This window comes from Lytechinus variegatus, chromosome 2, assembly GCF_018143015.1.
Source record: "Lytechinus variegatus isolate NC3 chromosome 2, Lvar_3.0, whole genome shotgun sequence".
Lineage (NCBI taxonomy): Eukaryota > Metazoa > Echinodermata > Echinoidea > Temnopleuroida > Toxopneustidae > Lytechinus > Lytechinus variegatus.
Genome location: NC_054741.1, coordinates 53766862 through 53783538, shown reverse-complemented (window position 1 = coordinate 53783538; position 16677 = coordinate 53766862). Strand labels below are relative to the sequence as shown.

The 16677-nt window shown below is 36.0% G+C and overlaps 2 protein-coding genes across 5 annotated transcripts in view; one reads left to right on the top strand and one right to left on the bottom strand.

Moving 5' to 3' along the window:
* The first annotated feature begins 51 nt into the window (after positions 1-51).
* Positions 52-10415, top strand: LOC121408368 (mitochondrial RNA pseudouridine synthase Rpusd4-like). The gene is made up of 8 exons (XM_041599826.1): positions 52-109; positions 2749-3172; positions 3979-4074; positions 4802-4846; positions 5622-5827; positions 6687-6924; positions 8306-8403; positions 9247-10415. The coding sequence occupies exons 2-8, from the start codon at positions 2797-2799 to the stop codon at positions 9436-9438; spliced, it is 1251 nt and encodes a 416-aa protein (XP_041455760.1). The 5' UTR covers positions 52-109; positions 2749-2796; the 3' UTR covers positions 9439-10415.
* Positions 10416-10426: 11 nt separating this feature from the next.
* Positions 10427-16677, bottom strand: part of LOC121408367 (LIM domain kinase 1-like) — a 46691-nt gene continuing 40440 nt past the window's right edge. For all 4 annotated transcript variants that reach the window (XM_041599822.1, XM_041599823.1, XM_041599824.1 and 1 more), the window contains 3 exons: positions 16298-16472; positions 15615-15825; positions 10427-14754 (listed from right to left, as the gene is read on the bottom strand). In XM_041599822.1, coding sequence (XP_041455756.1) covers positions 14622-14754; positions 15615-15825; positions 16298-16472 — 519 coding nt within the window. In that variant the 3' untranslated portion in view covers positions 10427-14621. The remainder of the gene's footprint in view (positions 14755-15614; positions 15826-16297; positions 16473-16677) is intronic.

Sequence of the window (16677 nt, the reverse complement as noted above, 5' to 3'; positions counted from 1 at the left end):
CGGAATCCCCTACCACTGAGGCCTTGTCTAGATACAAGTTTTGAACGACTCAGTCTCAGAAACAGAGTAATTCCCGGTGGTAGTTAGTCCATTGGAACACAACTTTCTGGTACGTTTGTGAGGTCCATGGTGAGACTGATCAGTGAATAGACCTAACAGTAACACGTAGGCCTACAACAAGTTAACTCACTCACTTTTTTATACTCGACTCGCAATCGCGCCTCGGCCGGCTCGCTCGCGGCGTGATGGCATGCCATGCGTCCGATGTTCGTGACCGGTACGATCGGACCAGGCAGAGGCAGAGTCTCGTTCAGGCGCCCGGCCGTTCTCGGCGCTGGCCGAGTAGGGGGGGGGGGGGGGGGTATGTACTAAGGCCTAGCCTTGACTCTTGAGGACTCCATGGGCCTGTTACATGACGAGATGAGCTATACGTAGCCTATGTAGGAACGTCCTAGGATAGGACCATTCTTCCAAGATAGGACGATTGGCGACAAGTCAAGTACGGTAGTGCTTTGCAATGATAATTAAAACAGAAAAAGACGTGAATCAATTAATCCACAATAGAAAAAATACTACACTGTACTTACAGAAATAGTGCAAAGAATGACAACGATCATAAACGTTGGTCATATTCAAAGTTGATCACTTATTGTTTATCGAAGTTTATTTAAGAATATACAAAATATGTTAAACAATTCAAAGTTCAGGAGTAGAGACTACATTATTGCTTTAACATGACATAGGGGCCCGACAGGGACATATATCCAACAATTTTCGTATGGACTTTCCATATAATCTTTTCTTTAATGAACTTATCTTCATTTGTAATGATTGTGATGGATTCGTAAGCTATAGGCATATTCTGTATCTTAAATTCAATAAGCTACTTTGTTACTGCAGATTTTTTGTTTTGTTCCCTGTTTCACATCTCAATGTCATTGATTAAATTTAATCTCACTTTATGATTATAATGAAAATGAAATAAAAATAAATAAATGATTTAGCATGTTTAACATCTTAGTTTTATTGTATCATGTTTTTTTTGCTGAAAATTATAAACACAGGTACCTTACATAATTTCTTTTAAAGAATTTTTTTCATGTTTATAATGAGAAAGCATGAGAGGTCAGAGAGATAGTGCCGCCCATTTCGATATTTCAAGTTTATTCTTTTTAATGGAAAAGGGGTGGGGATAAGACGGAGGGAGATTAAAAGGAAACATATTTTTAAAAAATATGTGGGCCTACATTAGGTACTACCTAGCCTGGAGGCGTCTGGGGGTAAAAATCATCTGGGAGTAAAAATCATCTACTTTACGTAGGCTTAAGTAAGCCTAGGTAAAGTAGATGATTTTTACTCCCCAGACGCCTCCAGGCTATTACTACCCCCGGACATAAAATCCCAGAGAAGTAAATGACGTCCGTTTTGGGTCGTCTTTCTGTGCAAAAAGACAACCTGAAATTGATGACAACTAGCCCCCATAAAATCCCAGATAAAATGCATCAGAGACAGAGTGCAACCCCCCAAAATGTTTAAAGGATGCCAGTGTGGCCGCTTGCCGTAAACGCATTTTCTCTCAATGCCGACAGTGGTGGGTGGTGTCCAAAGAAGATCATGCCTACGTAGGACATGTCTAGAGGTGTCTTTCCAAGGACCATTCTTCTTATCGCCCAAATCGGCTTTGTGAAACAGTTGAGCGATATCTCTTTCTTACATAGAACGGTTCTACGAAAGACCATTTCATGCAACAGGCCCTTCGTCTGATATTTTTTTGATATTTTGACATATACTTCTTCAGACGTGGAGCCTTGAACTGCCTGCAATATGTATAAGAGACACATGTAAACAAAGATGGATTTCCCTAGCCTAGGAAATCCATCTTTTAATTCAGATAAAAATCACATAAATTTTTTTATTTTATTTATTTTTACACCTTCAATCATACACCTAATGGCTGAATGCGTATGAAGGTTTCCAAAATTGGTTAATGAAAAAGCGTCTTACCAGACCGATCTCGTGTAGACTAATATAGATCCCGATCCGTTTGTCAACAAAGCAAATACAATAGGTCTGACCCTTGAACCGCTTCGTTATGACGTAGCAATGTTACAAACTGCCATTTTGAAGAACAAATTTAGATAAAAATTATTATTTAACAAATACTAAAATTTAATACATGATTATAAATAATTATTATTTATATTGCTAAGAAATACCTCCATGATTTATTTCTATGTAGCCCAGAGCTACCTATCTCAACGTCTGCATGTGATTTTGAGTCATGAAATGAATTACAATTGCATTTTCAAAGTAATTGAATCCTCTAGTCTTCATGGTTTCAGTACCTATGATGCATATTTTTTCCTCTGCTATGCAATTTTAAAATAGTTTTGCTTTTTGAAAATTAGGCAGTTTCGTGGCTGAGGCAGTGTCTCATCTGGTCTTCCTGCCGACAGTATAGATATCAAGAGATATAGTTAGGAAGCCTTTCTTGAACTGTTTTGGTAAGATTGGAGCTAATCGTGTGGTTGTATACATGACTAACTTGTTGTTAGCTTCCAGAAACGTGACCCCAGGGTTCAGTCATTTTCAAAATTGGTTAAAAACCAGTACATGTACCTATTTTTTCCTGTTAAATATTCATTGCTGATGTGAAACTTTCAAAATCGCAGGTATCATTGTGGCGATGTAGTTTAATAAAATTGTTTAGTATGAATTTTCACCCTGGATCTGTTGTCTTTATTGCAGAACTTCATAACTTCTCTTTAGCATCAGGCTGCAAAAACTCAATCCAGAATGAACTTCAGTAGAATGTTAGATGTTTTCAGCAGGGCATTCTCCTTGACTCGTGCTACATGTAACAGCATTCAAAGCTTTCAGGAAGTCATCATATTTTCACCTGCAAAACGAAGCCTTTATGGAACGACTGTAAAACCATCTCAAGAGCCTTCAAACCAAGCAGACAGTGTTGCTTCTGGCCAGAGAGATGTCTTTGTTGATGGTGATGCCAAAGAAAAGAGAACGTTGAGACGTAAATTGGAAAAGTTGGCTCTATCCCCCGATGCAGATCTGAGTCAATCTAGTGTCGTTGCTGCTAGGATAAGGAAACAGCTTCAGGCAAGCATAAAGGCACAGAAACCAGTCAAAGAGAAGGAAGACATTCTGAAGAAGAGTAAGATTATGTATAATCCTGGCTTTGTATTGGTCAGGGTATTTATTATAACTACTTTTTACAAGCTCAGGTTAAATGGAAAGTCAGGGAAAGTCTGGAAAAATTATTTGTTAATGGAAAATCACTGATAATCATTTACTCATGAATTGTTTTAATGATGCTCATAGCCTCATACCCAGGGGGAAGCGGTTCATTTTTAATGATGGGGGGGGGGTAGCAAACATGGAGGTCTGTGATATTAATTCCCCTCCATTGTGTAAGTCGACTTCACACGAAAACATGCAACTGAAACCAATGAAACTCAACATTTTAACGTCTGCTGGATTGGAAAATTGCCAATTAGAATATTTTGATTTTCCAAAGTTCTGATAGCCTTACATGTAATTGTGACTGTTTGTACTGTCACCTGTATAGTGCTTACTGCTTCTACATGTACATGTAGGCAAAATCAACAAGTTTTCCTTGCAGTAACCCCAGTGAAACCTGTTGACTTTAATTTGTTCATTAAATAATAAAAAGATAGGTATATATAATACTTGTTTTAATATACAAAAGGATTATGTATATAAATGGAACAGCCTTGATGACCCTTGATCTTCAATTTATGTACAGCTTGCCTGTGCAAGAAATAGGAGCTTTTACAATGTACAAAAAAATACAATTCTTTTACATATTATTAACCAACCCAATTGTTTCTTGTGTTATGGCAAATAGCTATTTTTTTGTGTGTGTTGTTATGAGAATTGAATACACATGTAATTTAGAATTCGATATGTTTAACAGCATGATGATATTCATATTTGCAGAGAGACGCGACTTGAGATACCAGACACGTGACCTCAGTAGACTGAGTGTCAACGTGGTTGCAGAGATTTTGAGGGATAGAGTCATCTTTGAAAAAGGTAAGACATGGAGAGTGAGATAAAGGCAGAGACAGATGACATATAGACAGATAGAGAGAGAGTGAGGAAGATAGTGAGAGGGGGAGAGAGAAGGAAATGGTGACCAAAACAGAGAGACACAGACAGATGGAGCAACAGAGAGAGAGAGATGGAGGGGGGAGGGGGATGAGATACATGTATGAATCATTCAAGGAAGAGCAAGCGAGAGATGTTAAAAGTTTGAATTTCATCATTTCATTCATATTTTTTCCAGAATGGAAAAGGATGAGACAATTCAGTGTAGGATTCTTTTTTCCTGATTTGAAAATTACAATTGAAATAAAATACATGTATAGGGTTTTGAATTCATTACAATCTCCACAAATTGAGTAAATGAATACAAACAAACATCAAAGTACATACCATTATATAAACAGTCACAATGTATCAAACTTGTATTAGAGTGTTATTTGTTCAAGATCCTCTGTATTCAGAAAACCTCTCAGTAAAGATTAACCATTCCTCACAGAATATTATGTTGTAGTTTCACTCCTGTGTAAACATTTGATATAATATTCATCCAACCTTGAATTTTTGTACATTGAAGATTTGACGTCCAGTTTGGCAGAATGCTTGGCGATCCTCAGACTGGGTAGGGTCAAGATCCTCTTTACCACTGCCCAAAGCAAGGCAATGCAATTAAATTATTTATGTTTGTTTTGTATTTGGTTTGTTCTTTCCATTTCAGATGATATCATTGCATTGGACAAACCTTATGGGCTACCTGTACATGGTAAGAGAAAGCTAGATACCACATGTTATAATCTTCATATCTCATTATTGTTGGATTTTTGGTGTGCAAGATTTGCCTGTGCAGTATTAAAGCATATTGCACAAAGCCCCAAAATCTGACAAATTCTCCTTAGTCTTGTGTACAAATCTTGCTGCACAATATTGTGTCCCATTGTATGGTCAAAATAATGCACAGTGGAGAATGTATTTTGGGGGATGTATAGCACTTGAGGGTATTCACCATGTGCAACAAGCTCAAGATACTCGCCAAATTCTTTTGCATAATAATTAATATTGTGAATACCCAAGCTGCCTGCATTACCACTGACATCATGGCAAAGTCAAATATGTGTTATTATTTGTCTCATAAAATGGGCAGACAGTATGAAATGTAGTAGGAAATCTTTTAAAATCTCGATAAATTCCCTAGATCTTTTTTTTTTATTATGACATCACAAGTGTAGCCAGTATGATGCCTTTGTACATGCATTGTGAGTCAGTGCATCAAAATCCTTTCCATATAGTCTTCTCTTTGACAGAATGGGCAGATCATGGCATCTTAGTCTTCACGTACCAGATATGCATTGATGTACCCAAAATGCATTGTTCATAGGTTGGGTAGAAAATTGTGACTTTATATCAATTATTTATAAGTCAATATATTTTCTCCTCTCTAGAGGAGTTCAATTTGTGTGAGTAGACTGTATGTCTTGGATTTTAGCGTTGCTTCTGCTTTGGAAGTTATGTTTATTTTCTTTATGATTATCACGTTGCAGGAGGGCCTGGGATGAAACACAGCATAGATAGTCTTCTACCCAAGCTGTCTCATTTACTCAACAAAAAAGGGACCACTGAAGAGCTACATCTGATACACAGGCTGGATAAGGAGACTACTGGTGTGATTCTGCTAGCAAGGACTGAAAAAACGGCAAGGATACTCCACGAGATGTTCAGAAAACGACAGATTATCAAACAATATTTGGTGAGTGGACACTTTGGCCTGAATTCACAAAGGTGGTTTTTGAAACCCACGGTTGAATTCATGGTTTATGAGTGGACTCCTGAATACAATAGCGTGGATAATCACAGCAACAGGCGTCAATTTGGCGCACAGTGACAAAAGCGCGCATCAGCATTAGAATTTTTCATATACGCGGTAAATTAAGCGTAATTTATACAGGAAATCTGCATAAACATGGACTCAACCTTAGGGTTTTCAAATCCACCTTTGTGAAATCGGGACATTAAGATTGGGATATTCAAAAAGATCTTTGCAAAGCATTTCTCGAAAGCACTTTTCTGATGTCTTACCCTTACATGTATCTCTTAAAGTCTGTTTCATCCAACAATTCCCATAGGAAAAGTCAGACCCGCATGCTTCTCTGGTCAAGGAAAGCTGTCAGGTCTTACTGCTTGTCAAGCAATAAAAATTGATGAAATGCTATCCAGACAAGTAAGGACAGTAATTGCTTCTACTATATTTGCAGTAACTTTACCAAAAAAGAAATCTCTCTTGTGTCTCTCTTCTCTTTTCTTTCTCGCATTCCTTCTCTCGCTCTCCTCTCTTTCCATCTCTATCCCTCTTTTGTTTATTTATTCATTTGTTTATTTATTTATCTATCTATCTGTCTGTCTATCTATCTTTCTATCTGTCTGTTTGTGTCTGTCTGTCTGCCCATCTGTCCGACTGTCCATCCATTTTTTGATATATTTATTTCTGACTTTTTGTCAGGTTAGCCCCTTCACTAATAAGTGTATTGGTCTTCCATGGGGGCCTGAATAAAAACAAACATATTTACACCAAAATGCACTCACTTTCTTTCTCTGTACTTGATTCATAGGTTATCACAGTTGGAATACCTAGCCCCAAGGAGGGCATCCTTGACATGCCGATGACGGAGAAGGAGATTGATGGCAAGCACAGGATGGTGATCAAACCAGACATGGCTGATCTTTACCCCAACAGTGTTGGGGTTAGATCGGGGAGAAGAAACAGAGATAGTCAGGAAGCTATAACTAGATACAAGGTGTTGAGTGAACGAGGCAACTGTGCCCTGGTTCAGTTGGAACCTGAGACAGGTGAGTGGTACAAAATGATAATGATTATGATAATGATGATAATGATAACACTACTACTGCTAAAAATTATAATAATAATGAATATTTAGATCTTATGAAGTGCTCATGTTTGTGAGACATGACATTTGCCAAATAGTTAAATTATTCAATTTTGCAGCAGATTTCATGATTATTTTGTCTACGAAGCAATTCATGAATTAATAATTTCAACCCAACACTAAAGGTCAGTTTGTAACTTTATCTGGGGTTAAAAATCACAATTGAAATGATTTATCTGCTAATTCAATCATAATTGCAATCAATTAAGGTTATACAGGAATGGCCCAAGCTTTGTAACTCCACAGCCAAGCAGTCAGTTATTCATCAAGATACCAAACAAAAGTAGCACTGTACCTTTTAAGAATTTAATCTCTGTATATCCTATGCTGCTGCACTGGGCCACCTGCGCAGTCTGCCAACTGGGTGTTCTCTGGCACAGTGTATAAAGCAAACTTTATACACACAATATTTGCTGCCTTTTAAATAATAACATTTCATCTAAAAATTCAGGTAATGTTTATTATACACTAGAGAGAGATCAATACCTGTCATTTCATCAGAATCAATTGTATTTTTTTCCTCAAAGTTAATTCATTACTTTAAAGGACAAGTTCATCCCAACACCGTTAATTTGAATAAAAATAAAAAAATCCAATGAGCATAACATTGAAAATGTCATCAAAATTGGATGTAAAATAAGAAAGGAATGACATCTAAAAATATTGCTTAGTTTCACAAAACAGTTAAATGCACATCCTGGTCGGAATGCATATTAGGAGACTGATGATGTCATCCACTCACTATTTGTTTTTTATTATATGAAATATTCGAATTTTCTCCTCATTGTCAAGTGAAACAGATTAATTTCTCCCTGAACATGTAGAATTAGCATTGTTTTTGCTTCAGTTAAGTTGGTCCTTATTGTAAAATCTGTAAAAAATGAAATATTGTATAATTCAAGCAAAAAAAAGCGAAAGAAATAGTGAGTGATGGACATCATTGACTGTCTCATTTGCATGTCACTGAGATATGCATATGACTGTTTTGTGAAAAATAAGCAAAACTTTAAGATGTCATTCCTTTCTTAATTTACATCAGATTTTGTTGAAATTTTTAGCGTTTTGCTAGTTTGATTTTCCTCCATTTGTTCAAATCTTCATTTTTCTGGGATGGACTTGACCTTAAAAGGCACTCTAATTGTATGACTTGTCTAGTACTGCTATGCAAATCTAAAAGTAACTGCTATCCAAATGTAACTCGCTTCAATATGTTTTCCTAATTTCCACTCTAATCATTTTTTAAAGACTTGTAACAAGCTTTTGTTGTGATTTTCTTTTCACAGGTGTAAAGCATCAGATTAGAGTTCACCTAGCTCAAGGGTTAGGTTGCCCTATCCTTGGTGATCACAAGTATTCGCATCATGATAGACTAGCCCCTCAGGTAAGCCCTTCCTCTAATATGTGTTAAGCTAGATACATCATGATAGTTACAAAGTATTGAACAAAAGAGGCCCCAGAAAATAATCTTGTTGCACACCTTTTGGTTTTCACATTATAATAGATAAATTGCCTCTCAGGTAAGCTCTTTTCTTTAAAAAGGCTTTAAAAATGATCAAACTAAAATAACATCATTTACAACAGCAAAATCACAGAAAAATACAGTATCAAACATCATAGGGCTGAGCAATATGGCATACTTCTTAATGTGATAATCGAGAGCTGGAATAATCATATGGCATTATATTGTGAACAATATCAAGGAGTGTTCACATACTTTTTTATCAGCTCAGTGAAACAGATGGGGGACATAATATATGTTAGAGATGACGTTTTTCTGACCATTTCCCTGGGAAACTGGCGAGATGGATTGGGGTGATGTGGATGTCTGGGTTTTATAGCATTTCGAAGCAGATTTCTGGGTCCCGTAACACGAAGGTTAGCGATTGATCGTACACTTGATTTTCACAATTGATTGTGCATTTTAGTCAATGCAATCAATCGTAGAAAATTGTTCTACGATCATTGCTAAGCTTGATGTTACAGGCCGCTGGTCTGAAACACATGTAGTATCCATCATTATCCATAAACGGGATGGATATCTTTTTACATCATCATGGAGAGGATATAATATGGACCCATCATCCTCTCTCCATTGAAATTTCAATGTCACAGTATTATCATTGTGACACCCAAGTTAAAAACAACTGTGCCTTCAGCACAATGTCAATAATTTCTATCATTTTGATTTATTATCCCTCCTCTTTTTTTTCTTCTTTCTACTTAGAAACTGACCCCGGGTATACTACAGTCATTAGGAATCAGCCAGCCTAAAGCTAGGACGGTACCAATGCACCTTCATGCCAGACAGCTTGTCATACCAGAGATCTTTGATAAACATAACTACTTCATATCAACTAGAGTCCCTTGGTTCTTCAGGGAAAATATGAAGAGATTAAAACTAAAGTATAATACATGAAAGGGGGTGGGGGGGGGGGGGGTAATCTACTGTGCAAATCCTTCACTCGTGTTAAAGGTCTGAATTGCAGCCTACTCGTGCCTTGTGTACTGAAGGCCCCTGAATTGAAACAGCAAGTTTTGTATGTGCTAGTCTTTGCATGGAGACACACTTGTTGATCAAAGTTTCAATCAGGGTCTGTGCCTGCAGACTAAAGGGGAGGGGACAGAAAATATTGGCAAGATGTTGGCTAATTATGTTTAAATCGACAGGCATTATCGTAAAATAAGTCATCAGTCCATTTACTTCCGTTCATTTTGTCAGTGCTGGTGGCATCTTTCTATGCCCATTGACTTTGTTCACAGCAAGAGCACAGAAACCGACACCCAAGGCAAGAGACGCGACAAATTTCACGATAAGGCCCACTGACATGAAATCTAACTCATTTATGGACCTGATATAATTATTTTGTGCCATATCGACTCTCAGGCAGACACTGGGATGAATGCATTTAAGAATTTGGGTGTCCCACTTCATGAAAATGGATCGATACTGATGATGTCATTGCCGAATTTTATGTGTCTAATTTTGCCAAAACCCTGCAGCATGAATTCTTTTGCGCAGGCTGTATTTCCATGCATTTAGCCATGCTAGTAAACTGTGACAGCACTGGCCGTGTTGATCCAGGGCCTCTTCATATTACACTGGCATTCATTGTCTTTCTTGCTGCCAGTTTTTTCAAGAAATGAAGTGGGGATAATTTGTTGTGCCAGTAGGGTGGGTTATTTGCACAAATACCCATTCAAGAAGGGCCACTATTATTGTGAAATTTGTTATTGTGGAATTGCCCGTATACAATATATAAAGGAGGTATTGTAATATAATGGGTACCCATAACTTATGTATTGTCACAAGCCTTCCTATATCAGCATTCAAACATCTTGTTATTCGCTCTCATTCATTTATCATTTTATGTAAAATAAAATAGTAAAAAACCTACACAAGTATACTGGGTGATAATTCATTTCATAAGATAATTGAATTTATTGAAATGGTGCATGGTACATAATTCCACACAACACAGTGCTTTGAAAGACAACATCTGGAATTTCAATGGTATATTAAAGGGGCATTTCATTTGATCCTCGTAGCTCAACTGTACAGAAAATACCACACTGATGACACATTAATACAGATTTCAACAAACAGACCTTTATATAAAGGTTTATTTGGATTTCTTTTACTTATTTCAACGAGGCACAAGCCAAATCGGTCAGTCCACAAGTGTAACACTGATGCTACTTTCTTCAGACTGGTATGCTGATAAAACAGAAAATCAGTGTCAGAGACTTTTTCCTACAAATTTTATAATATATTCAGGATTCCCGCAGCCATGCAAAATCCTGGAAAAGTTTGTGGTCATAGAAAGTCAGGGAATTTGGAAAATTTGAAAAGTCATGGAATTGCATTTACCATATGGCTATAGCAGCTTTCCAGTTTGTCGCATCTCGCAACTTTCATTCTCTGTGGTCATACTCTGATATTATAATTGGTGTCCATGATTTCCATTTATCCCAGTTTTGTGACATCCCACATTCTACATTACTCCCGGGAAGTCACAGAAAGTCATGGAAAGCAGCAATTTAGTCATAGAAAAGTCATGGAATTCTGTTTTCAAATTTCTGTGGAGACCCTGATATTAGATATTTCAATCTACCAAGTGAGATAATAAATATGAGGTTACTGTACCCTGCAATATTTCTCCATTTTTCGACAGGAAGTCAATGGCCAGTCAGGTTACAAATATCTAGATGGGCAAGATGCAGTATTTGATTCTATGCTCCTTGTCTCAGGACAGCACTAAAACACCAGCAGAGTAGTTACAAACAAAATGAGCCAAAATAGCCGTGGCCATGATACATAATGCAACAATATTATAATATTAAAGCCTGATAAACTCAAGCAAGAAAATTGAGACATCCTACTCGGCAATCCTTTTTCAAAAGTTAATTACTGGTACACTGTAGATATGAAGCTGATTGTGCATGAAATTTTTTTTTACATAATCTGGGAATGTTTCATGAAGATATGAATAAACAGGTATGACTAAAAATTGCACTTGAATTCCTAGTCGCATGAGGTTGATGCATCACTATAATGACCAGAAACACAAGGAATGTGCACTATGTATCCATCCATGAGACTACGCATTAAATAACATGTGGGCATTGGCTCCCAATCATGCATTGAAGTTGAACTTTGTGAAACACCACCCAGATGAAGCAAGCATACATAAAGTTGTCATCCCAACATTCCTATGTTTTTTAGATAAATGATATCCACATCAAAATCCTCTAGATTTATTTTTCTCTTTTCTTTCTCAGTATTAAAATAGGTCTTTCCCTTCAATAAAGCATCCGCTATAAAGTAGGCTGAACAGACACAATTTTCTACTTAGATTTACAAATGTAGGATAGATTTAGAATGACGTGAATAATGGACATACTGTATAAATGGTCCAAAATATTACAGCATGACAGTTTCACAAAGCCTACATATTCTCTATCCGTTGAATGATCAGAAAACTGGCAAAACAACAGTTACTGTTTTTGTTGAACAAATTAAATTGCAATTTCAGTTGTATAACATCTTTAGAAACACAAAATTTACATGAAAAATTAGCTTTCAACAAAATAACAACATGAATAGAGTATTTTGACAAAAAAATTGCTTATGAGTTGATTATGCTCTGAAATATAATTTTCAAGGGGGAAAAACATGAAAATGAAACATAATTTACAATTGCACATAAGGAATGTATTTTTGATAACGGATAAATCGGCACCTGAAATAAACATACTAGCTTTTTATTTTTCTCTAAATTACTTTTGTGCAAAGCAGCAGCTAAATATACTCACACAAATCATTTTAGTTAATGAGACAGTTTAATTAAATATATTCATTCTATGAAAGCATTTAGATAAACTTAAGCATTAAACCAATAAATTTAAAGTGTATATCCCAAATAAAGATATCTATAAAGATTTTCATTGAAAGACTGCAATTAAAATTTCTATCAGAAAGCATAAACCATAAATCTCATTTTTGACATTGCACAATAAATAAAATGAAAATCTACAGAAAAAAAATTCAGCTCTTAGTGATGCATGAAAAACACACACAAACTGTAAGAAACATAGAAAATCTTGAAAAGACAAGCATATGTTTGTAAAAATTTGGCAAAGTTTGGCCCCATCAGTAGTTTACAGTGATTGTCATATATACATGACATTTGCAAGAAATATTTTCTCACAAATACAACCATGATACATGTGACCATATAATACACATACAAAACAAAGTAAACTAACAACATATGCAGGGAGGATCATTTCCAACTGATTATATATTAATGGCAAATTATTTTGAACACCAAAAAGATAAGTAGATTAACTGCAGTTAAAAGGCTGACATTTCACAGGAATTTCAGAATTCAAATACTTTCAAATTTTTCTGTATCTCTATACAATTATATTCATTTGGCAAGTAGTGTGGTCAGATAATCTAAAATAAACTATTAAAAACTCCTCTTGTACCATGTACTTATTCTTCAGTTTTAATGTATGGATAGCCAATTGTTACATAAAACCTTTTAAAGTTGACTTCAATATTTCTTACTTTTCCTATTTGTATCTGCAGGCTTCTCAAGACTAGCACTGACTCATCGTAGGTGGGGTAGTATCGGAAGCGCGGCAGTTCGAGAGAATGGGACATCCCATGAACAGAGACACTGGACAATACAAATCATCTCCTTCGTACATTCCCATTCTCAAGGACTGCTGCCCTGCTGATACTACCCCCTCTACGGCGAGTCAGCACTAGTCTGAAGAAGTCTGCATAAAAGAGTAGGCAAAAACAAATTTGATTGAAAAAAGATTAAAGTTTGTTTCAATAGTGTAGTGGCCATTCTTTAAATGTTATTCTTTGTGAAAATTACATTTAGATTTATTAGGTATCTAGCACCTTTTCTCAGTAATTATTTCTTTTTTTTCTCCAAATTACTTCTCTTGCATATCTAGTGATCAAAGTAAAGTTGCAAAATTTATCCACTAAAACACACTTATTTCATATCTTTCATATTAAAGTGTTATAGGGCATACACATTCATTTAACAGCATACATGTGGTCGTGAACGATCATGACTATTCAATTTTTTTTTTGAGAGCAAGGTCGGATGGTTACCCTACATTGTGCACTCATTTTACTGAATACCTGCAGAGATTCCTGAATATTACTTGAGCCGGGCTAAGCTAAAAAAAAAAACCACCAAATTTGGCAACTATTACATCCCCTTGATTAAGTGAATGGAGATATACACATAAATATAATGTATCAAAATTTATGATTCTAATGTTTCCAAATCTAGTTGGAAGTAGTACTTCTGTGTTCAAGATGATTGATTAATCTTAAACCATGCTAGTGCTTTGTGAAAAAAGCTAATGATAACATACACTGTATTCCATAAAAATTTTAAGATATTTTATACAAGAATGGTATAAAAATAAATATCCCAAATGCACATCTCACTTTAATAACCCTGCTCAATGGACAAAAATGTTGCACCATATACTGGAAATGTTGCACCCTTCTTATAGAGTTATTTTACAAATTACCTTGTAATAATATGTAAAGTATAAAAGAGAATTATCTTTAATAACTGGGAGCAGAAAAATAGTCTTAACAAATACCTATTCTTCACAAAGAGCTGTAGTCATTTGAGGTTCTATCACATATTGAAATTCCATTTATTAGAAAAGTAATTTCAAACTTTAAGTCTTAATCTAAGCTATTTTTTCATGCTCTCAGAATTAAATTGAAGATGCAGAAATCTTCCAGTGATATCTATTGTCATTGATCAACTTTCTACTGATAACAATGGACAATGGTATCTATGCATATTGTTCAATTCATCATCTGACACTTGAAACAAGCAAAATAAATAACAGAAATTTTAACCAACTGTTTTCCAGATAATGGAAAAATGTAAGATAATGTCCAAATGTTTGAGGCAGCAGCAAGTATAAAAGGCGGGATAAAAGAGGTCATCTTGAAACTTGTTCAAAATGTCTTCCTCCGCATACAGTGACATTATTGTCCTTGATCACAGACTGGTAACCATTCACTTCTTATGTCCGGCTTCTTGTTCAGGTGTTTGATGACGACTCTATACCGGGAGGTGAAATATGGTAACTTTCTTGATCTTTGGCACGGGGTGAAAGTCTCTCAAAGTGAAGAGAATAGGATGTCAGTCTCTGCTCCAACTCATCAAATGAAGGCCTAACAAAAATAAACAAAAAAAAAACATTGAATACACACATGCACCTGTAGGCCAATAAGCAAATAATCAGTGTTGGTGAAGGTGATTGGCAAATTATCACTTACAGGCAAGCAAGCTGGATGGAGCTGTCTTTCTGAAGTAAAGCTGAGGAAAGATAGCGAGTACATCCAGCTTGCCGAGCAATTCATAACACGTTATGATCCTATTGGCTGAAAAGATCAGCGAAACACAAAAATTCCATCACTGCGATTGATGGGGAAACTACCCTCTATCACATGACTGATTTCTGACCAATCCTAGAGCAAGATTCTTAGTATGTACATGTATACTATAATGCTGTATATCATTTATATGGGCTCATTGATTAATGTTTGACAAAATCATGATTATATTACAACCTACCATTGCTAATATACATGTACATAAAGTTTAATGTCTGATACCATATCAAAATTGTTATCCAAGCTTTGCAACTTATGGATTCAAAAGAAGAAGTTGCCAAGATTGCTGACAGAATCATAAATGCAAATATTAACCCTCCTTACCCCCCCCCCAATAACAATATATCCTTCACACATGTTTGAACTGTCAGACAATTTTTTTTGTGATAGGACCTTTCATGCTAAAGTTTTGAATGGGGTTTAATTTTAACCCCATAAATGACTTTAAGCTTTAATTGGATCTTGGGGAAGATTTTGAACTGACTCAGATGTTCAGTGTAATAACTGCAGTACATATCCAAACACTACTTTGTAATGGGAATTAATGAAATAGCAACAAACTAATTAACATCAGCCAACGACTGAGAAAAGAGCACTTAAAAGAAAACAACTAAAATCCACAACTTCTTTTTACGAACCTTTCATCCGATTCCATCCTAACACACATGAGCATAATATGGTGGAACGTCTTGGGACAGTTGTGACAACATTTCTTCATGAAAGCCTCTTCATCCAGTCCAAAGTCGTTCCTGCGTGGTAAGTCATCCGGGCAGGCATTCACTCTCCCTATCAATTCACCCATGACGATTCCAAAGGAAAACACATCTACCCTCTCATTGTAGTCTTTACCTGCGAGGACATCAAACCATAGGGTTTTTGATAGACGCTTATTTATGCTGAATGAATAAACATCAACCCTTTCATTAAAGTCAGAGTTAACAGCTGAGGGTTTATTGAAATATAAATATCTCATGCTAACTCCAAAATATGACACATTCGCATTCACTCTCGGTCAGCTAAGAAAGTGACGCCAAATGATAATATCATTAAGTCACTTCTTTCATGCTTTAAATTCCTAATATCACCAAATACCAATTTATGAACATGCCAATGTCAATTGCATTGAATATTGCAACTATTTAGCATCTTATGAACAGATAATGGTTTAAGAAAACATGGTCCTCTCCTTTTTTTCTAAATTTTTTGCTTTTCTCAAGCATAAATATTACTGATATTACAAGAAATAATTTTGCAAACCAGTAATTGTATAAGGGAGAAATGTTGAAACAAAGAGGCATACAAGCTGAATTCTGAATGATACCTTTTAACATCTCCGGGGCCATCCAGTATGCTGTGCCCACCATGGTATAACGCTTCTTACGACCCGCTGCTTGGCGTCTATCCTTACCGGGACCCAGTGAGTTCGGACATCGACTGTCAGTCTCATCGATCAATACCCTGGCAAGACCAAAATCTGCTACAACTACAGAGCCATCCTGAAAAAGAGATGCAGATGAGTTGAGGTCATTTCCATGAAACAGCATCCTTGTTTTTGTCCATATTTACTACACTTCACAAACCATAATTTGAGAGCATTACAACTTTTCATATGATCTAAAACAGAGAGACTAAACATTTCAGGAAGTGCCCACATATAGGGAGGAGGGCAGGAAATAATTGCCCTTACGATAAAAATAATGC